This window comes from Lynx canadensis, chromosome A1, assembly GCF_007474595.2.
Source record: "Lynx canadensis isolate LIC74 chromosome A1, mLynCan4.pri.v2, whole genome shotgun sequence".
NCBI lineage: Eukaryota > Metazoa > Chordata > Mammalia > Carnivora > Felidae > Lynx > Lynx canadensis.
In genome coordinates, this window is record NC_044303.2 from 156930172 (window position 1) to 156953914 (window position 23743).

Genomic DNA, 23743 nt, shown 5'->3' on the forward strand with positions numbered 1-23743 from the left:
AAAATCTTCATGTGAAAAAAGAAGTACCTTCATCACCAAAAGATAGTATGCTTATTATATCAAATAAATGTGGTTTTTCCTGATATTTTTCTGAAAATATGTTATAATATTTTTTTGTTTTATTTTTCTAAGGAAAACTTTGTAACACACGAAAATGTATCAAAGAGGCAGAAATCCTTAACTTTACCAAAGACTTAGTGTCTTACATAAATGTTTTATGTCAGAAAAAAAAAAATTAACAAAAAAGATAGGCACGAAGCTTCAGTGAACTGTTCTAGTCAAGTTTTCTTTGATCTGTCGTTGAAAAGAGACTTTGTTCTCCTTCTACTGCCTCTGTTCCCACCCATGCTATGAAGCAATGATCACACTGTTTTGTTTTTCTAAGATTTTAAATTCCATAAGTCCAACTTGGGATTTAGTGTCCTCCCGTCTATCTTTGTCATCCTTGATGTTCCTTTTATTGTTCCTTTTACTGTGATTGATCTGGCATGTCAGCAGTCCACTAATTTTCAGAAAAAAATTATATATAATGCCAGTAAATTTATTATTTTTTAGAGTAACTCACCAAAAGGATACTTGGATTTATTTTTATATCTGAAAATGAAAACCTATACTGTCCATGCTGTTGAAAACAATTATTGATGCCCAGTTAAAGAAGGTGCAAGAGTGTTTGTAAATTTCTTTTACAAAGTGTAACATTGCTGTAAACATCATTGCAAAAGTTATTAGCATAGGAGGAAAAATACAAATCTCAGCCAAATTGGTGAATAGTAACAGTAGACATAATTTAAGTAATACCACATGTATTTTATTAAGCCTTGGGTTTGTATTTTCTTCAGTAATGTTTTTAGACTTAGAATTATTATGGGAAAAATTACATACAATGTTCAGTGACATTGTAACCCTCTACCAAAAATTTGGGGAAACAAACATAATTCAAAGATCGTGTTGGCAACATAGCCTAAAGGTCTCATGTTGAAAAAGGTCAAACTTTATTTGATTTTTAGTCCTTATTGTTTACCATTCATTAGAACCAAAATTATTTTGTGACTGACAGTTGATTTGCTTTCTAGGAAAGTGGGTACTAACTAAGGACTACATAATTCATAGTGCCAAAAGTGGCAGATGGCTTGATGAAACAACTTATGAATGGGGCTATAAAATTGAAAAAGACTCTCATTATTCGCCTCAAATGCAATCTGCACCTAAAAGATGGCGTGAAGAGCTGAAACGCACTGGTGCTCCAGGAGCCTTCCATAGATGGAAAGTTGTCCTCCTTGTTAGAGCTGATAAACGAAGTGATTCTCTTGTAAGGTAAGATGAGTTCAATCTCATGAAAGCTAAAGCAATGAACAAAAAAAAACAATTTTGGTTTGCATGAATACCTTTTTGAATTTCTTTGAAATTTGTGATTTAGTCCAATTGAGCCATGATGATTTACTCTTTAAACTCAGAGTTAAGTCATTCTGTACATTTAAGTATATGTGTCTACTAGAACAAAATCTATTTTATAGTATTGATTTAGATTACTCTTAGGGTTTCTGTTTAACTTTCCATGTTATTTGTTTTGGGTAACTTAAGCAAAATAAAACTTAAAAGATTTTGATTTTAGTTTTGAAGTAATTTAAATTTTTATAAGTATTACTGAGGCTTTTTCTGGGTCTATATAGTGCAGGCTTCATGGTTCATACTGTTTCCTTTGTTTCTTCCTGTTTTTTACATCGTATTTTTAAAAGTCTTCTGAGTAAACTGTATTCTGGGACTGTGATAACTATTAGGGGTGATGCAAGGGCCTTTTGTCACCTGTACAGAAGTTTTATTTATAGGTAAGTAAAATGTATACATTTTAAGTATACATTTTGATGAATTTGGACAAATTTATATACCCATGTTTCCCCACACCCACACCACTGTCAAGATCTGTAACAATTATGTAATTCTATAATGTTCCCTTGTGTCATTGCACATTTAATTTTGCCCCACCACTGTAAGACAACCATTAACTTCCTTTGTGTCACCCACCACACATTAAATTTTTCTTTTTTTTTTTTTTAAGTTCATGTGAATGGAATTCTGTATATACTCCTTTGATATAGTTTCATTTGCTTAACTCATTATTTTTGAGATTCATCCAGGTTATTGTATCATCCAGGTTCATTACTTTTTGTTGCTTAGTAGTATTTCACTTAGCAGATGTATTGCTGTTTATTCACCCATTGATAGACATTTGTTTTTTGTCTTTGTTTTTGTTTTTTTCATTTGTGCTAATATAAACAAAGCTGCCATGAACATTTGAGTACAAGTCTTCACGTATATTTGTTTTTATCTCTCTTGGGTAAATACCAAGAACGAAATTGCTGAGATGGCAGTTGTATATTTAACATTATAGGAAAATGCCAAACTATTTTCTGAAGTTGTGTAAGATTTCAGTTGCTGTGCAATTACTTTGACACTGTTGTCCAAATATCACTTGACTGTAGTTGTGTATTTCTGGGCTTTTTACTCCACTGGTGTCTGTGTCTGCCTTATACCAAAAACATACAGTTTTGGTTCCTGTAGCTTTATAATGAGTCATGAAGTCAGGTGGAGCGAGTCCTCCAAATTTGTCTTACTCAAAATGTTTTTGGTGATTCTGGAATATTTATTTCCTTATACATTTTAGAACCACCTTGTCAATTCCTACAAAAAAAAAAAACAGCTGGGATTCTGATTAGGATTTTATTGGATCTATAGGTCAAATTGGGAAGAATTGAGATCTTAACAATACTGAGTTGTCCTACCTATATACACCATATCTCTCCAAGTCTTTGATTCTGTCATTAAGGTATTACAGTTTTCATGATATAAATATTGAACATATGCTGTTGCATCTGTTGAGATAATCAGCATTTTTCCTTTACTCTGTTAATATGGTAAATTATTTTGATTATATGTAATTCCAGTTAGTTACATACAGTGTAGTATTGGTTTCAGGAATAGAATTTAGTTATTCATCACTTACAGATAACACCCAGTGCTCATCCCTACAAGTGCCTTCCTTAGCCCGTTTAGCCCATCCTCCCTCCTACTTCCCCTCCAGCACCCCTCAGTTTGTTCTCCTTAGTTAAGAGTCTCTTATGGTTTGCCTCTCCCTATTTTTATCTTAATTTTATTTTCCTTCCCTTCCCCTATGTTAATCTGTTTAGTCTCCTAAATGCCACACACATATGAGTGAAATTATGATATTTGTCTTTCTCTAACTGACTTGCTTCATTTAGCATAATATACTCTAGTTCCATTCATGTCCTTGCAGTGGCAAGATTTCATTCTTTTTAATGGCTGGGTAATATTTCATTGTATGTATTTACCAGATCTTCTTTATCCATTTATCAGTTGATGGACATTTAGTCTCTTTCCATAATGTGACTATTGTTTATAGTGCTGCTATAAATATTGGGCTGCATGTGCCCCTTCAAATCAGTATTTTTGTATCCTTTAGATAAATACCTAGTAGTGTAAGTGTTGGACCATAGCGTGGTTCTAGCTTTAACTTTCTGAGGAACCTCCATACTGTATTCCAGAGTGCCTGCGCCAGTTTGCATTCCCACCAACAGGTAAGCAGGTTCCCCTTTTCCCACATCTTTGCCAGTATCTCTTGATTTGAGTTATTAATTTTAGCCATTCCAATAGTTGTGAGGTGGTATCTCATTGTGGTTTTGATTTGTATTTTCTTGATGATGAGTGATGTTGAGCATTTTTTCATGTGGCTGTTAGCCATTTGTATGTCTTCTTCGGAGAAGTATTTATTCATGTCTTCTGCCTATTTCTTTACTGGATTTTTTGGGTTTTTTGGGTGTTTGATAAGCTCTTTATAGGTTTTGGATACTAATTCTTTACTAGATAATGTCATTTGCAAATATCTTCTCCCATTCTCTAGGCTGACTTTTAGTTTTATGGATTGTTTCCTAGCTGTGCAGAAACTTTTTATCCTGGTGAAGTCCCACTAGTTCATGTTTGCTTTTGTTTTCCTGGCCTCTGGAGATGTGTCTAGTAAGAAGTTGCTACAGCTCTGGTCAAAAAATGGTTGCCTGTGCTCTCCTGTAGGATTTTGATGGTTTCCTGTCTCACATTTAGGTCTTTGATCCATTTTAAATTTATTTTAGCGTGTGGTATAAGAAAGTGGCTTAATTTCATTCCTTTGCATGTTGCTGTCCAGTTTTCCCAACACTATTTGTTGAAGAGATTATCTTTCCCATTGGATATTCTTTCCTGCTTTGTCGAAGATGAGTTGACCATATAGATGTGGGTGTATTTCCGGGTTTTCTATTCTGTTCCGTGGATCTCTGTGTCTGTTTTTGTGCCAGTGTTATACTGTCTTGATGACTACAGCTTTGTGATGTAACTTGAAGTCTGGAATTGTGATGCCTTCAGCTTTGGTTTTCTTTTTCAGCATAACTTTGCTTATTCAGGTTCTTCTCTGGTTCCATACAAATTTTAGGATTGTTTGCTCTAGCTATGTGAAAAATGATGGGGCGCCTGGGTGGCACAGTCGGTTAAGCGTCCGACTTCAGCCAGGTCACGATCTCGCGGTCCGGGAGTTCGAGCCCCGCGTCAGGCTCTGGGCTGATGGCTCAGAGCCTGGAGCCTGTTTCCGATTCTGTGTCTCCCTCTCTCTCTGCTCCTCCCCCGTTCATGCTCTGTCTCTCTCTGTCCCAAAAATAAATAAACATTGAAAAAAAAAATTAAAAAAAAAAAAGAAAAAAAAGAAAAATGCTGGTGGTATTTTGCACTGGGGATTTGCACTGGTATTTTACACTGGGGATTGCACTGAATGTGTAGAATGCTTTCAGTAGTATAGACATTTTAACAATATTTGCTCTTCTGATTCATAAGCATGGAATGTTCTTCCATTTCTTTGTGTCATCTTCAGTTTCTTTCATAAGTGTTCTATAGTTTTCAGAGTACAGATCTTTTACCTCTTTGGTTGGATTTATTCCTAGTCTTAAGGTTTTTGGTGCAGTTGTAAATGGGATCAATTCCTTAATTTCTCCTTCTGCTGCTTCATTATTGGTGTATAAAATGCAGCAAATTTTCTCACATTGATTTTGTATCCTGCCACTTTGCTGAATTCGTGTATCAGTTCTGGCAATTTTTTGGTGGAGTATTTCAGGTTTTCCAGATAAAGGATCAAGTCATCTGCAGAGAGTGAGAGTTTGACTTCTTCCTTGCCAGTTTGAATGCCTTTTCTTTTTGTTGTCTGATAGCTGAGGTTAGGATTTCTAGTACTATGTTGAACAACACTGGTGAGAGTGGATGGCCCTTTCTTGTTCCTGACGTTAGGGAGAAAGCTGTTAAGATTTCCCCACTGAGGATGAGAGTAGTTGTTAGTCTTTCTATTATGGCCTTTATGATGTTGAGATACATTCCTTTTATCCCTGTTTTCTTGAGGGTGTTTACGAATAAAAGGATGCTGTATTTTGTCAAATGCTTTTTCTGCATCTATTGAGAGGATCATTTGGTTATCGTTTCTTTTATTAATATATGACATTGATTTATGATAATTCTTTTAATGTACTCTTGGACTTGCTAGTATCTTGTAGAGAATTTTGTTTTCATGTACATCAGGGATATTGGTCTGTAATTCTCCTTTTTAGTGACTTCTTTGGTTTTGGAATCAAGGAAATACTGGCCTCATAGAATGAGTTTGGAAGTTTTCCCTCTGTTTCTGTTTTTTAGAATGGTTTTGAAAAAATAGGTATTATTTCTTTAAATGTTTGGTAGAATTCCCCTGGGAAGTCATCTGGCCCTGGACTCTTGTCTGTTGGGAGATTTTTCATTACTGATTGAATTTCTTTACTGGTTATGGTTCTGTTCAAGAACCAGCTATTAGTTTTATCTATCTGTTCTACCTTTTTTTTTTTTTAATTATTCCTATGTGATTTATTTCAGCTCTAAATTTTATTATTTCCCTTTTTCTGTTGGTTTTGGGCTTCATTTACTGTTATTTTTCCAGATCCTTTAGGTGTAAGGCTAGGTTGTGTATTTGAGACTTTGCTTCCTTTTTGAGGAAGGCCTGAATTGCTATATACTTCCCTCTTAGGACCGCCTTTGCTGCATCCCAAAGGTTTTAGACTGTCATGTTTTCATTTTCTTTGGCTTTCATGTATTTTTTAATTTCTTCCTTAATATTCTGGGTTAACCCATTCATTCTTTAATAAGATATTCTTTAACCTCCATGTATTGGTGGTCTTTCCAAATTTTTTCTCATGAGTGACTTCAAGTTTCACAGCGTTGTGGTCTGAAAATATGCCTGATATGATCTCAGTCTTTTTGTACTGGTTGAGGCCTGATTTGTAACCCAATGTGAATCTATTCTGGAGAATATGTGCACTTAAAAAGAGTTTGTATTCTGCTGCTTTAGGGTGAAATGTTGTGAATATATGTTAAGTCCATCTGGTCCAGTGTGTCATTCAAAGTCATTATTTGCCTGTTGATCTCCTTAGATGATCTGTCCATTGCTGTAAGTGGGGTGTTAAAATCCCCTGCTATTATGTGATTATCGATGAATTTCTTTGTTATTAATTCATTTATACATTTGGCTGCTTTCAATTTAGGGGCATAAGTATTTACAATTGTTAGATCTTCTGGTTGGATATACCCCTTTATTATGACATAGTGCCCTTCTTCATCTCTTATATAGTCTTTTGTTCAAAATCTAGTTTGTCTAAGTATGGTTACTCCAGCTTTCTTTTGATATCCATTAGCATGATAAATGATTCTCCATCCCCCCCCCCACTTTCAATTTGAAGGTGTCTTTGGGTGTAAAATAAGTCTCTTGTAAGCACATATAGTTGGGTCTTGTTGTTTTTGTCCATTCTGATATGCTGTGTCTTTTGATTGGAGAATTTAGTCCATTTATATTCAGAATAATTATTGATAGATATGAATTTAGTGCTTTTGTATTCCCTGTAAAGTCACTGTGCCTATAGATTGTCTCTGTTCCTTTCTAGTCTTTGTTGCTTTTGGTCTCTTTCCTGCTCCAAGGGTCCCCTTTAATAATCCTTGCAGAGCTGGTTTAGTGTTCAAGAACTTTAGTTTTTGCTTGTCTTAGAAACTCCTTATCTCTCCTTCTATTCTCAATGATATCGTTGCTGGATAAAGTATTCTTTTGGCTGCATATTTTTCCCCTTTAGCATGTTATGTGTATCATGCTACTCCCTTCTGGTTTGACAAGCTTCTGTGGATAGGTCTGCTGCTCACCTTATGTGTGTCTACCTTTGTCTGTTAAGGACCTTTTGTCCGTAGCTACTTTCAGAGTTCTCTCTTTATCTTTTTATTTTCTAAGTTTCACTATAATGTATGTTTTGGTGTTGACCTGTTTTTGTTGATTTCAAGGGGAGTTCTCTTTGCCTCTTATACTTGAATAATGCCTGTTTTCTTCCCCAGATTATGGAAGTTCTAAGCCATAATTTGGTCAAATAAACTTTCTATCCCTTTTTCCAGCTCTTCTTCTGGGACTCCTATGATACGAATCTTACTGCGTTTTAGAGAGTCACTTATTTCTTGACCTCTCCTTTTTAGCTTGGTTCTTTTCCATAATTTTATCTTCTATTTACCTATCTGATTCTCTGCATCTTGCATTCTCATTGTAATTATATCCAGTAGGATTTGCATCTCAATTATAGCATTTTTATTTCGGCCTGAGTAGTTTTAAGTCTTTTATCTCTACTGCAAGGGTTTCTCTGGAGTCTTCTATGATTTTTTTCAACTAGCTGGTGTTCTTATCACTATTGTTCTAAATTCTTGTTCAGGTATATCACTTATATCTGTTTTAGGCAAATCCCTGGTTTTAGTTTCTTCCTGATCTTTCTTGGGAATAGAATTCTTCTGTCTTAACATTTTGTCTAGGTTTCTGTCTTTTACATGGTATATAAAAACTTGTTTTGTTTTCTGCTCCTGAGTGTAATGCTATATTAAGAAGGGGGATATACACTGTCCAGGGCCTGGCACTTTAAGAAGTGTTTCTGGTATATGCCCTGTGCACTCTGCTATTGTGATTTGGCTGTTCTTTTCCCCAGGTCAGTCCTTTGCAGAGTTCCTCTTTGCTTGTAGTGGGGAGTGTTTGGACCATTAACAAGATGTGCTTTGATTCGTTTGTTATAATAAGCCTGATTTAAAAAAGGAAAGAAAAGTCTTCTACAAAAACTAGAGCAGGAAAAAGAATAACAATAACAACAACAACAAAAACGGACAAACAAAAAGAAAATGGACAAAAAAAAAAAACCAGATTCCACAGAAAAAGAAAGCAAAAAAAAAAAAAAAAGATCCAAAAAAGAAAAGGAAAGAAACAAACAAAAAACAAATGAACAAAGAAATTATAATCCTGATTCAAAAAGGAAAGAAAGAAAAAAAGCCTGATCTTATTTCCACCAGAACTGAAGCTGACGCTTTGGAGCACTCTATGATCAGTAGACTTGGTGCATGTGGGGGTCCTTTATTGGTCCTCTGGGGGAGAGGCCAGCTGCGCTGTCTAACAATCAGACCGGCTCTTGTAAAGATTTCCCTATAGGGCACAGAAAAGTGAGTTTTGATGTATGTGGCTCCAGCGTCTACTGGCAGCACTATGTTGCTTGCTGAAGTCTGACCATGCTGGTGGGTGGGAAAAGATGGCTTCACCTGCTCTCTGGTCCCTGGGAAGGAAAGCTTGCACCTGCTGCTGTTCAGGAAGCCCTCACAAGTGTACATTCTCCCCTTCTGTGTCCCAGGCTTCCATCAGATCCCTGCCCTCAACCCTTCTATGCCTGGGCCGTGGACTTGCCCAGCATCTAGCTCTCCTATGTTTCATCTTTGGCACAGAACAGAGATTCAAAATTGCAAATCTTCTTACTTTTTTTTAATTAAACAAATTTTTAAATATTTATTTATTTTTGAGAAAGAGAGACAAAGCATGAGCTCAGAAGGGGCAGAGAGAGAGGGGGAGTCACAGAGTCTGGAGCAGGATCCAGGCTCTGAGCTGTCAGCACAAAGCCCAACACGGGGCTTAAACTCACGGACTGCGAGATCATGATCTGAGACGAAGTCGGATGCTTAACTGAGCCACCCAGGCACCCCAAAACTCCAAATCTTAAAGGACGCAACAGGGCATGGACTCGCTCCTCCTTGCGGTGATGTGCCTGGTGCCATTCTGTTGCAGAAAGTAGTCCCTTGGCTGGGCAGTCCCATGGAGGTTAGAGAGAAGCACAGCAAAAAGCTGTGAGCACTTTAACCACCTTCTGTGTACACTTCTGTCTCTGTCATAGGAAGGTTGCTTAAAGGTGCCAGCCGGGTCTTTTGTCCTTGTAGAGGCAATATACAGTCTTCCAAGTGTACTCCAGGAAGGGGAACTTTCTCTCCCATTGTGACCCAGGGGATCCCCCCATCATGCTGTCCATTCCCAGTCTTCCCGTCTTTCTCCCCAGAAGCACTGCTGCCCACCCAGGTCTACTCCAGCGAATGGCACAAACTTCCAGAAACTCAGAATTTCAGCTCCACTGTTGCAGAAACTTGGGATAGTCAGTTCCTCTTGATTCCCCCATCAGTGGTTTTGGAGGAGTGCTTTTCTTGCGCAAACCCAACAACCTACTCTCTCTCCTCTCTGTGAAAAGGCCTCCCACCTCCTGCAGCATTGTGGCTTTTCTCTCTCCCCGTTCCCCTCTCTGCACCGCATACCTGCCACATTCTCTCCTTGATGTTATACAGAGTCTTCACTTAATCCGCAGATTGATTTCCTAGGTGTTCACAATGATTTGATGTTGATGTAGCTGTGTTCCGGGGACGAGACTTCCAGGGTCTGCCTAGTACACCACCATCTTAACTCCTCCCCTGACCAATTTAAATGTTAAACCAAATTTGTATTCCTGAGATAAACTGTACTTCATCATAGTGTATTATCCATTTTTAATAATTGCAGATTCTTCAGATATTTTAAAAATTTTGTGTCTTCAATGTGCAAAACTGACAACTGTAAAAATATATAAACTACATATCATGGATTTTTTTCCCTCCCTAAATAGGAATGAAGAAATGGATGCTCACTCTGACCATTTCTTTTCAGCATTTTGCTACAGGTACTAGGCAATATAGTAAGACAAAAAGAATAAGAGGAATGGAGTCAGATATAAAGAAATAAAAATGTCTTTATTTCTAAAAGGTATGGTCATATAATAAATAATTTACCCAGAAAAGCTGTTAGAACTAACTAGTGAATTCAGCAAGATGACGGGATAATAAGTCACTGTACAAAATTAGTGGTGTTTTTATATTCTAGTGATGAACAATTGGAAATTAAAATTTAAAAATATATTACCTTTTTTTTGGCAATTTTTGTGTGTGTGGGGGGGTGTGTGTATTATTTTCTAATTATTTATGTCATTTGCATGGGGTTCTCTGAGCTTCTTGGACATGTAGTTTTTTTTATCTTTTATTAACTACGGAAAATTCTCAGCCACCAAGTTTTAAATTCTTCTGTTGGGTTCTTTTTCTTGCACTCTGTTACCTTTGTTTAAGACCATTTAATTCATTTCCACAGTTTATGCATGTTCTGTTTTGTTTTTAACTTTTTTTCCCATTTTTGTGTTTTCAGTTGGATAATTTCTATTGACCTATCATCAAGTTCATTACCTTTTCATTTGTTTGCAATCTATTCATTAGCCTGTCAAAAAGATTATTGTTTTGACAGTAACTTTTATTTCTATCAGTTTTTTTTTTTTTTTTTTTTTTTTGAGAGAGAGAGCATGTGCATACACCTGCACAAGTGGGGAACTGCCAGAAGGAGCAGGAGGGAGAATCCTAAACAGGCTTCACACCCAGTGCAGATATCGAGGCAAACCTTGATTCCATGATCTTGGAATCATGGATCATTTTTAAACTATTTTGTTTTCTTTGTTTGTTTGTTTGTTTGTTTGTTTGTTTTGAGAGAGAGAGAGTAGGGGAGGGGCAGAGAGAGAGGAAGAGAGAGAGGCCCAAGCAAGCCCCGCACTGTCAGCACAGAGCCTGGTCCTGGGCTGGATCTCAGAAACCGTGAGATCATGACCTGAGCTGACATCAAGAGTCAGTCGCTTAACCAACTGAGCCACTCAGGTTCCCCTCTACCATTTTTAATGTACCCTATGCACAGTTCCTAATCTCTTAATGCAATTTGATCACTTTATCCATTGTATAACATTTCAGTCATAGTTATTTTAGTGTTGTTGTTGGTTTTTTTTTTAATTTTTATTTATTTTTGAGAGAGAGACGTAGAACATGAGCATGGGAGGCGCAGAGAGAGAGGGAAACACAGAATCTGAAGCAGGCTCCAGGCTCCAAGCTGTCAGCACAGAGCCGGACGTGGGGCTCAAACTCATGAACCGTGAGATCATGACCTGAACCGAAGTCAGAGGCTTATTAACCCACTGAGCCACCCAGGCACCCCACAGTCATAGTTATTTTAAAGTCACTTTCTGGTAATTTCAACAAGTGAATCATCTCTCTATGCTTTATATTGCTTTGTCTCTTGACAGTGGTTTGTTTTTCCTGCTTTTTGTGTATGTCTTTTTTATTGCATGTTTAGATATCACAGTACAATAGGGGTTGAGGTAAATACTTCTATCCAACAATGGGCTTACTTTTTCTGTAAAGTAGTTAGTATGGGTAGTTAATCTTGTCAGTTGTTGAGCAGGCACTGGGTTTTGTTAATGCTATAGTTACTTCAATGCATCCTTTCTGATTACTCCAGCGGTAGATGGAATACAGTTTCTTTGTCCTTGGCATGGGACCTGGGTTGCTGGAGGGGTTTTAATCAATGTTTCTCACTTTCAGCTTTCAATAGTCCCTGCATTGCTAGGTCACAGAAGGACTCTGTCATCATTGTCTCCCTGTCTTGCTTGTTACTAATATCTAGCTGGTTGGGGGTAAGAGTGAATGTGTTTTTGGTTCTGCTAGAAAGACTTCAGTCTTTTTCTTTCTTTTTTTTTTTTAAAGTAGGCTCCATGCCCAGCTTGGAGCCCAATGTGGGGCTTGAACTCATGACGCCAAGATCAAGATCTGAGCTGAAATCAAGAGTCAGACACTTAATCGACTGAGCCACCCAGGCACCCCTGGATATGCTTCAGTTTTAAGCATTCTTTGTGTTCTTGGTCTCTGAGGTTGGGACTTTGTTAATATTTGTGTCTCAGTCCCTCATGGCAGAGAAATTCTGCCTTGTATGTGTTAGGGTTTTGACAACAGAGAATTTCTAGCCTATGTCCCAGTATTAGATCTTTGCTTTCTATTGATGCAGGAACCTAGGTTTGGCTGGCATTTTTTCTGTCCCTTCTGCAGGGACAAATGGCTTTTGTTTCTGTTTCTTATCTAGAAATAGTGAATTATTTTTTGGGTTGTGCAGCAGATTTTCCTGTTCCTTTCCCAAAGGCGCATGGGTTTTACTTACACTCTCCCAACAGAAGCTGTGCATCTTTTCCTGGGTTCTGAAAGTATAAGACTTCTTACCTTAACCACATGACTTAAGATGTATGAGAGAAGAATCCAGGGAAGTGGACCTAGTTTTAGGTCTATCTCTTGATGGCAGCCAATCCCCACTGACCCACCTGTGCTACGAGTAGGGACTCCCATTGGTATCTGCCCTAATTCTTTTTCATAAATGCTTAATAGAGGCCTATGGCAAAGAGCTTGCAACTGACTGCAGACTTTGCTTGAGTCACTTACTCCCAAATATTATAAATTGTCATGGTACTTGCACTTGACTCTTAAATTTGTTAGAATTTTATCTGATTCTTACTACTTTTATGACAGCTACTTCTCTCTAGCACCCTGGCAAAATGAAATAGTTTTGACTGTCCATTCTCTTCACAAAGGGGCTTATTATTATCACTCTTAAGGAAATTTAAGTTTCTTGGTTGGCTTGTTACCTCAGTTCTCTGATAGGTTCGTGAAAGGTTAAAGGTTCTGTAGATTATTTGGCTTTTTCTTATTGTTAGGTAATAACAGTGTTCTCTTGTGGCTTTCTATATCCTAGGCACAAGTAGAACTTTCATGAAACTTTGGGGATGTTAAAAGCTAATCAAAAACTAATTTTTTAAAAGAATGCTGGCAACTGTAGTTCCTTTTTAGTGGTTTAGAATGATTTCCTTGGAGGTATGTTGCCTTCTGAGGTAGCTACATCCCTAAACTTCTTTCATTATTCTTTGGACTTAAGGAGGTGACTTTTCCTTAGGGAATAAAGTCAGTATTCTTGATTCTTAAAAATATTTCCCATATCAAGAAATGGATAAGCAAAAAGAATATCATGATTTCTTCAACATCTTTGAACAACTTATAATTTAAGAAATCACTATAGTACTTATTCTCCATGACACTCACATAGCCCAGGGGCACTTAATTCTTTCAGAAAGTTCTACTCCTACTCTAAGGAAGTAATTGATTTAGATGATGTGACTGAATATACTTTAAAAAAATACTTTCTATACTATTTACATTTTTATTTAGAGTTCTGGAGGCTGGAAAAGCAAATGTTATTTTACCAAAAAGCTCACCAAGTGAAATAACTCATGTGATTGCCAGTAATGCAAGAATCAAGTATGAGCAAGAAAAAGACAACTTTAAAGCTCCATTTTATCCAATTCAGTATCTAGGGGATTTTCTTTTAGAGGTAAGCAAAATAAATGGTAAACATTTTTGAGTGTTTATTTTATAAAATATTGATATTGTGAAATATGTTAAAAATTATGTTCTGAATTTTAAAAATACAATGATTAGAAATACATTTGACCCTTGAACTGCACAGATCCACTTTATAAACAGATTTTTCAGTAAGTTGAGTACTATAAGTGTATTTTATTTATGATTTTAACATTTTTTTTCTTTAGCTTTGTTACAAGAATATAGTACATAATACATACAAAATATAAAATAATATGTTAATCAGCTACATATTGGTACAGTGTCTGGTCAACAGAGGCTATTAAGTCTTTGGGGGGCTGAAAGTTATATGTGGAGTTTGAACTTTGGCAGGAGGTGTTCTTGCCCCTAATCTCCACATTGTTCAAGGGTCGGCTATATTTAAAATGACATATTCTTAAAGGCTATAGCTCTCAGTTTTTTAAATATTTGAGAATATTTCTGATAAATGTGAAAGGCCCTTGCTTGTTAAATTTAAATTTGTGTTATTGAGTCTTTTAGTTTTCAGTGCTTTAGTGATGTTTACTACAAAACAATTTTAGCATTTTAATGTCAGTATAAATAAAATAGCAGTATCATGTAGTATCATGTAAGAATTTGTAATTTTCCCATGGGAAAGGAGGACGCTATTTCTAAGGATTTAGAAATACTGTTCTGTCCTATTCCTCTGCCTCCCTCTTCCCACTTTGTGCAAATACCACTTCTTAAGTTGTTTGAATTGGAACAGTCCTAGAAGGAATTGTCTGGAGATAAGAATTTTTAAGAAGAGTCACTCAAGGTAAAAGAGAAACCTCAGTGTGTCTAAAAACTACACTTTGATCTTCTAGGAAAAACTGGCTCCTTGCATGTTAACATCTCAATAAATGCTATAACCTTTTACCTAATAATTTATATTAGAGACCTGGGAATCATCCTTGAAACCTTCCTTTCCCTGATTCCCCACATCTTGTCAATCACCAAATCCTATTGATTTTATTATCTTAAATACCACTTGAATCACTGTGCTTTTTTCTTCCTATATTAACATCATATTGAGTTCATCCTCTTTCCCCTGCCCTCCTGGAATAGACTCTTAATTATTCATCTTTTTACTCTACCTTTTAACTCTTGCTAATCTACTGATTACTCTTAACCTTTTCCTAGTCCATTCTTCTTCCTTCAGAAGGAGCAGCCAAAATGCTCTAAAACATCTCTAATTCTGTCACTGTCCTGTTTAACCCTCCAGTGGCTTTCCATTGCCTTTAGGATAAAGTCCTAAACTTGTAACAATGGCTTAAAAGTTCCCCACAGAATCCTTGTCAGTCCTGCCTTTAAGGCATATCCTGCTCTACTTTTCTGCACTCAGCTATCAATAACAAAACTTCCTTCTGCCTGAAAAAGCCTTCCCCGGTATTCTCTCACTCCCTGTGCCTGCGTGCCTTCTGTCCGTTCATCATTCAAGTTGCAGTTAGAATGATGCCTCTTCAAGGAAGCCTCCCTTACCCTTTGCTAAAATAGGTTCACCTATAATTGTTCTCATAGCATTATTTTGCTTTATAGTTCTTACCACATTTGTAATTAATCAGCTGGCTGATTACTTGGTTAATGTCTGTTTTCCCCATCTAAACCAGAAGAACCATGTCATCAAGATGTCTGACTTTTCCATGATTATATCCAAGTCATCTTGTATAAAGCTTGGCACATGGGTTCTCAGTTTTATTAGGTAAACAGAGAAATTATGAAATATCTCTGGGTCTTCCAAGAGTAGATGTAATATATTACTCTAGAATTACCTTTCCCTACTGAGTAGCAGCAATGTAGATTGGAAATTTGACCTTAGTTCAAGGGATGGATCTGCTTGCACTATGGATGATCTCATCGTCCTTGATAATGATGGTTCTTGGAGTGGGCATGTGAGCCAGTTTTGATCCATGAGACATGAAGAGTGGTATGTAAGAGTTTCTGGGAAGTTTCTTCATTCTTCTGAAAAGACCACCACTGGCATCCTGGCTCCTGCTAAATGTGAACATGGAATAATGTAATCTAAATTATTACTAGCAGCCAATTTTTGACCATGAGGAGAGGTAACCTTAGGAATAAACCAGCCTTGTAGATAGCAAAGTATACAAACAATGTGGATCCTTACAGAGATACTTGAGTTACTAGATCAGCCAACACTAAAACCTGTCTTGGCCCTGGACCACATTACCATTCTGTGCTGTAAAACACGACTGTGTTATTTATATTACTTTGAATTGGTTTTTTATTACTTGCAGCCAAAAGCATCCTATCTGATCTACCTATCTGAATAGTTTAATGGTAGCCTTTACTGTTAATAGAGTGAAAGCCATTCTTAACTAGTTTGGTAAAAGTATATAAATTTTTTTCTATGGAAAGAAATGAATAAAGTGTAAAATTTAATATGCTTTATCCATAGTCTTAGTCTTATTTTACTGCAGTAACATGACAGCATTCAGATTCAGTTGTTGAAATATTACAAGACAGCAATAGTATACCAAGTAAAAGTAGCAAATAATCTATAACTTAGATTTATTTTTAGAATATATTGTTTTATAAGTTCTAGATTAGGCAGCTGGGAGTTCATAGCCATTTATTCCAAATAAGGAAGGCATTTTGTGATCACTTATGATCAGAAAATAGTTACCTTCATTGTAGTATCTTCTTCTACCACTTTGTCATATAGCATATCACATTCCTCATTAGTTGGATTCTGAAGTGTCCTCTGAGAGTTGCCATGTAAAATGAGTTGAAAGTTACAACCAATTGTTTTTAAAAACAAAACAAAAAAAAAAAAACGTTTTGTTTAACCTACTTATACTTATTTGGAAAGCTCCTGAGTAACAGAATCAGGGATCTGTTTATTTAGTTCAGGCTTACAGATCCTTATTGAAGAATTTTGATGTACCAGGCACTGTGCTGAGGAGTAGGGAAAATAAATAAGACCACGTGCCAGACTTCAAGGTGCTTACTATTTAGTTAGTGGTGAAAACAGTACATGGAAACTGTTAATTACATTTAGTGTATAGTGTGTATTGTACGTTGGCAAATTTAAGTACAAGGGATAGGTATTTAGAGAAACAGGTGACTAATGTATCTCAAATGTTTGGCCCAAAGAAGGCCTCACGAAAAAAGAGAAGATATTTAGGAATACTTAAAACTTCTTTTGACTATCAGCCTAAGAAAGAAAGTAAAAAGTGAACCACACAAAGTCTTAGAGAAACATAACAGGAACAATAGAAAAAACATACACTTTTTGTGGCAGATCAACTAATTTGTGACCCAGATGTATAGTTTATTAGTTTTCTGACGGTAGGAAAGTAATTTAACCTGAGACTGAATTTCTTTTTTTGTGCATCAAAGTTCATACTTTCTCATTTTGGTTGTTGTGAAAACTATTAAAAATGTTACTCTGGACTAATATTTATTGAATGATTATTATGTGCCAGGCTCTGTGCTAAGCATTATTCATTCTTCCTTCCCTCCTTTCTTTCCTTCCTGTAGTCTCCATACAGCATGGGCTCTAACTCATGATCCCAGTATCAAGAGTCAAATGCCCTTCTGACTGAGCCAGCCAGGCACCCCTGTATACCCTTAATCTTATTTTAAACCTCATGTTCCTGTGTCTATGTATTATAGCCTCATTTTATAGTTGGTGAAATGAGGTAGAGTCATGTTAAATTATTTTTCCATGCTCCTACAACTGGCATGTGTCAGACCAAAAATTTAGAGTCAAGCACTCAGTAAAAAGACTTTTCTTGAACTCCCTTTCCTTTACTCATTTTGGGTATTAATAGATTTCCTTGATATTCACCTGGTCTCTTTCTGGGTATTAAAAATACTTAATTCTGTAAACAGTACTAGAACCAGTAGTCAATCATAAGATCTTGAGACATCATTTAAGAATCAGAGTATAAATAATAGTTAAGAACCATGTAGAGCACTCTTTCTCTACTTGACCTCTCTGATTCTTCATGTCTTCTCATGAAGTCATTCACGTTGTGTGGTAAATGCCATGGCTGAATCAAATAATAAGACTTGAAGAAGACCAGAGCGTATCCATACCTAAGTGCTAAACAGTACACCCCATCAAATACTGAATCAGAAGTCAGGCCAACTGTTACTGCACACTATGCTGCTCTCCTCCTAGATAATAGAATAATTTACTGAATAAGTAGGCTTTGGGTCATCTATCTGGAACATAGCATTATACTATATAAAAGAGACTAGATATAACCCTTTTTGCCTAGGTCATATAAGAGACAAACACTTAACACAATGCCTAGTACATAGTTGGCACTAAAGGAATATTTATAAAAAGAATTAAGAAATGAATATGTACAGATAAATAAAATAATTCCTATATATTTCATTAAAGTAGCCAGTTAGAGTATTGGTGGTTTGGAGAAAATTATACGTTGATCATTTGTTTAGCTCTATAAAAATATAGATGATTTTAAAAATCTTGTATATGCCGTGGTTTATCAGGTTATGATTTTTAATTGTTTAATTTATGTAGAGTACTTGCATTATAAATCTTAATTCACAGATCAGTGTATAACATCTGAAACAGATACATAAGTAAATATATTCAGGATTAGAAAACAGTATGTTCTTGCTAGTTGTTAATGATAATGGAATGTTCTGTTGAGTATTCTGTTTTACTGGAATCCATGTGGGATTAATTCATTCTGTATTTTAGACATTTTTTGATGATCTGGGCTTGAGGATTTATCCTCCCATTGTCAACCAGGTAAAATTTAAAGCCAGATATTTACTTTTATCCCACTTCAAGGTGTGCTTGTACATTCAGAGTACTTCTTTCTTTCATGCCAGGAATAGGAAGGAAGCAAGGTATTCCTTTTTCATAGTTTTCGTTTTTACCTTCCTGAATAACTGGAAGATGTCCGTCAGGTACTCCCAGGAATTCTTCTCTGATTGGAAGATTGCAGCCTGCTTAAAGGACCGTCTGTGTACACAGGAATCCCAGTACAAGTGAAAGGGAACCGAAGATGATACCATAGGCCTTACCCATTTCAATTTCTATCATAATTGTTTTTTAAGAGGACAGTGATTCTTTAGGCTCAGTGTAAAGGTAGTTAATCTCTGAATACTCTTCTGTAAGGGCATTGTGGGATCTGTTAGGACCTCATCTTTGCTTCCTTCTCTTTACCCCACTAAACTTTTAGAATTCTATGTATAGGTACATATGCAAATGTCTTTAACATTATTGGTAGGTGGTTTATGAATTCAGTTTGGATTTCTTGGCAAGAGAAATTTTAAATATTTGAGATAGAGTTAGGTAAAATGATTGTTTATCTCTGTTCAAGTAAAATAGGAGCTGTGAATTCATCCATTAAGTCGCTTTTCCTCTTTGTATGTAGTAGACTTTCGGATGAGAAGTCTTACCAGTAAAAAGCTGAAAAATTATCTGGCATGTAATCTATAATCTGAAACTTTTCTATCTATATTATACCTTTAACTTGGTCAGGAATGAGATAAAATATTTCTGTTCGTGATTATTCATAAAAAGGATTAATTGTTGCTAGACCAACAAAGCATTACATTTTTTGGAGATACACAGAAATCACTTTATTAGGACCTTTGTTTTGAAGTGTTTTTTTTTTCTGGAAAGAATTTATTGGTAATAACTTCTGATATAGGAGAATGCATTTTACCTATTAACTAAAGGATTTTGCAATTATAGATACATTTGGTTAACATAAAAAAGTACATAATGTTGAAATTATACTTAACTGATTGTCTGAACCATTTATATATACGTACAGAGAGAAATTCAGAATGATGAAGATTCCCAGACCAATTCTGTTTGGAATAAACATAGCAATCAGGAAAAAAACAAAGATTTCTGGAAGGATAGGGGATTTCTTGAAATGAAAGGTGCCTTAAAAGAGACCATGCATAGAACCCAGGTAAAACTTTATGGGCCAAAAATGTATATTTCTGGTTCTTATGTAATTGTTTGAGATGCAATATAGCAATGTAGAAATAACACAAAGTTTGGAATCAGAGCTAGTATTTGAACCCAGCTCTATGTTTTATTGTGTGTGATTTGAGCTTACCAAGATACTGCCCTATGTCTCTTCAGACTCTTATTGAAATAATGCATATATGCATATAGAAACTCACAGTTCCTAGTATGTAGTGTGTTCTCAGCACATGAGAATTACTTAAAATTCCCCTGTATTTTTAATATGGATGTGTTTCTTATAAAGGACTCTTATCTGTCAGCAATATGTGTATTCATAATTCATGATCTGAAGTCTAGTATTTTGCTGCATACAGAACAAAATTTTTTTAATGATACAAATGAATTCTGTTTTGTTTAAGGAAAACAAACAGGAAGTACTTTGAACTTGGAGCAATGAAATGTACCTTAAGGAAGCATGTATGTGGCTCTCATGTAATATTTTTCAAAGAGCAGCAACCAAAAAAAGGCATTATTAGTTTTATCCTAGAATAGCTAATGTTTAAGTATGCTCAGTTTCATATTGTGTTTTATAAAACAGACTCTTTAGTTGATGTACCAAGTTCTATACCTAGTAATTATTATTACTTAACCTAAACTAAAATGTTTTTAAATGTGATGAGAAAGAAATTAAAAATTTTGTTTTCACTGCATCTTTTACTGCATCAGAAATTTTACAAAGAGCATTTGAAGTAGTATTTGGAACTTCATAAAATGAACAGTGCCTTAAATTATATATGGAGAGATTAGATAAAACTTTACAACAGATTAAAATATTAAGGCAATTTTTTCTGGCTTTTCCAAAGTATAATTGATATTTATGTGATTTATAAGACTGCTTTCTATGACTACATGTACATGGTCTTAATAAGAGGCTTTTTGAGTCAGTCTATGAAAAATGCATTATAAACCACCGTATAAAAATTTTGACATATAGAAAGGAATTTAAAATGGAGTTACTAAAATAAACTTAGTTTTTATTTAACATGGAAAAAATCAAATGGGGATTTTGTGAAAGATAGGGAAATTAAGAAAAAGACATCAATTTATACTGGATTTAAAATTCAGGTAGAAATTTCTATTTTTATTTTATTTTATTTTTTTTTAATTTTTTTTTCAATGTTTATTTATTTTTGGGACAGAGAGAGACAGAGCATGAACGGGGGAGGGGCAGAGAGAGAGGGAGACACAGAATCGGAAACAGGCTCCAGGCTCCGAGCCATCAGCCCGGAGCCTGACGCGGGGCTCAAACTCACGGACCGCGAGATCGTGACCTGGCTGAAGTCGGACGCTTAACCGACTGCACCACCCAGGCGCCCCTAGAAATTTCGATTTTTAAAAATAAGTTTCTTTGTACAAAAAGCAGACTCTTAAATATAGAGAACTGGTGATTATCAGAGGGGAGGTGGGTGACAGGATGGGTGAAATAGGTGAACTTTGTTAAAGAGTACACTTACCATGATGAGCACTGTGTAATGTATAGAATTGTTGAATCCTTATATGCCCGTAACTAATATAATGAATATATATAATTTAGAATGCTTGTATAACTTTATAAAATGAATATAAACAATATGGTTTTAATACTTCTTACTCTATTATTAAACCTATGTTCTATAAAAAGATTTTTTTTGAGGTGTTTTTATTTGATATGCCTAATAATGGCAAGTTTCTATTTGATCTCTAGTCTAAAATTATTTTTACAAATATTTGGAAAAATAAAATAAGGGAGATAAATAACCTAATAGTGTTTTGACTGGTCACATGATAAATGGTGGGGAGAGGGGAAGAAAGATTCCAAGAAAGACTAAGTTAATAAAAGTACCTATATGAAATGTATATGTCAACACAGTATAAACCTTTCTGAACTAAAAATGTGTATTTCTCTGCTTCATCCAAATATAACTAAGACGTAATACAATTCACAAGGCTCTTTGCCATAGTTAATCTCATATGTATGTTACAGAAAACCTGCCTTCCTGAGTAGGTGTTTCTATTGTGACTTGCATTGGTTGAGGCTATATTGCATCCACAGTCTAACTAAAGTATTCTTACATGCACATAGAAAGAAAAGCAAAATCATGATGAAGATGTTAACGTTAGTTCTCTTTTGACTGGCCATCACAAAAAAGAAAAATTCAGAGATTCCAATAAAGATTTGAAATTTGTTAAAATGAGAGATGCCTTAGGAAGGTGCATGTATGGAAGTCAGGTAAGATCTTCTAAATGAAAAATAATTTATATTTTATAACTCTTTTCTAAATTTACCAAATGTAATGATATTCATAAAATTGCTTCTTCGTAATTACATTATAAAAATGTTTATAAGGCATTTGTATACAATTTTAAAAGTTTGCAAAAGTGACTGCTATCGATGCATCAGCTAGGTTAAGAAATAAGAGCATTACCAGTTTTGTAAGATCCTGCTGTGTGTCATTTCTAAACTGTGTCCTCTTTTTCTCCCTCATACCCACAGATGACCTCTATCTTGGCATTTGTGTTATTTTCTTGTTTTTCATTACACTTTTGCCAGCTGTGTATTTATAATTTATGGTATTGATAGCCTTCTGTGACTTTTTTTTTGTGGTGCATATAATGTTTAATTGATTCACAACGCTTTTTTTTTTTTTTTTTTTAAGAATTTTTTTTATTGTTTGTTTTTGAGAGAAAGCACATGCAAGTGGGGAAGGGGCAGAAAGAGACAGAGAGAGAGAATCCCAAGGAGGCTCCATACTCAGTGAGGAGCCCGAAGCCCAATGTGGGGCTCAGTCCCATCATTGTGAGATCACAACCTGAACCAATATGAAAGAGTCAGACGCTCAACCAGCTGACCCACCCAGGCACCCCTCACAACTTTATCTTTTATCCATTTTATTCATTCATATAAGTAAATTTTTGGGTTTCATTTTCTTGGTGTGTGTTTGATTGGTTTGTATTTGCAGTTATGAACGGTTGTGCCATGAACAGTGTGAACATTTTCTTACATGACTCTTGGCACCCGTGTTCAGGAGTTTCTCTAGCTTAGGATATATTCCATGGAGTGGATTTGCTGTGTGGTAAGGACTGCATATTTAACTGTAGTAGGTGATGCCCAACTGTTTTCTAAAATGTTTTACTAATGTATACCCACTTTAACAATGGATGAGATTTCCTCTTGTATAAAACTGTTATGTTTTTAACAGGGTATACTTGTGTTAGAAGTCAGACTCTTGAGGGGCCCGTGGGTGGCTCAGTCGGTTAAGCATCCGACTTCAGCTCAGGTCATGATCTGCCAGTTCGTGAGTTTGAGTCCCACCCCCGGGCTCTGTGCTGACAACTCAGAGCCTGGAGTCTGCTTGGATTCTGTGTCTTCCACTCTCTGCCCCTCCCCTGCTTGCGCTCTCTTTCTGTCTCTCAAAAAATGAATAAATGTTAAAAAAATTTTAAAACAAAAAGAAGTCAGACTCTTGAGTTTGTTTGGATTTTGTAATACATATCATTCATATTGAGATTTAATTGTGGTCTACATACTTATAGAAGGAAATTAAGAAAAAGGATGAAGATGTTCAAAGGAGTTATACTTTGAGGAAAAAACGCAAAAAAGGAAATGAAAGAGATTCCAGGAAAGACATTGAACGTAACAAAATTAGAAGTACCTCAAGAAAGCACATATATAGAGATGAGGTAAAACTTTGTAAGGTCAGCTAAACAGTTCATTTTTTCTGTTTCTTCTATAATAAAATCTAGACATAGAATCTTATTTTTAATATTGCTTGCTGTGTCAAATATAACCTGCACATCTTATGGAAAAAAATTGTCTTCAATTGGTCTGGTGTGATATTTATAACTAATGTTATAATTAAGTTTGGTTTATAAGGAAAGTATTTTTACATGCATACACAAAGAAATTTGAATTAATAGCCAGGATTTTAAAATGTATTCTTTTTTGCCTGTCACAAAAAAGAAAAAGAAACAAAGTTTCCGAAAAAAGAAGATAAAATTTCTAAAAAATTTCCTAAAATTCCTATGAAAAATACCTTGAGACTACATATGTATGTAGTTTGGGTAATACATTCCTAATCTAAATGTTAGTTTTTGTCTTTCTCT

The 23743-nt window shown here is 35.5% G+C and overlaps 1 protein-coding gene across 3 annotated transcripts in view; it reads left to right on the forward strand.

Annotated features, from left to right (window-relative positions):
- SLF1 (SMC5-SMC6 complex localization factor 1) overlaps positions 1-23743 on the forward strand; it is a 91200-nt gene that overhangs the window by 12928 nt on the left and 54529 nt on the right. For 2 of the 3 annotated variants that reach the window (XM_032593678.1, XM_032593680.1), the window contains exons 4-8: positions 1074-1314; positions 13480-13642; positions 19458-19601; positions 21723-21869; positions 23174-23335. In XM_032593678.1, the coding sequence (XP_032449569.1) occupies positions 1074-1314; positions 13480-13642; positions 19458-19601; positions 21723-21869; positions 23174-23335 (857 nt within the window). The remainder of the gene's footprint in view (positions 1-1073; positions 1315-13479; positions 13643-19457; positions 19602-21722; positions 21870-23173; positions 23336-23743) is intronic. The other variant, XM_032593679.1, reaches the window with a different exon arrangement.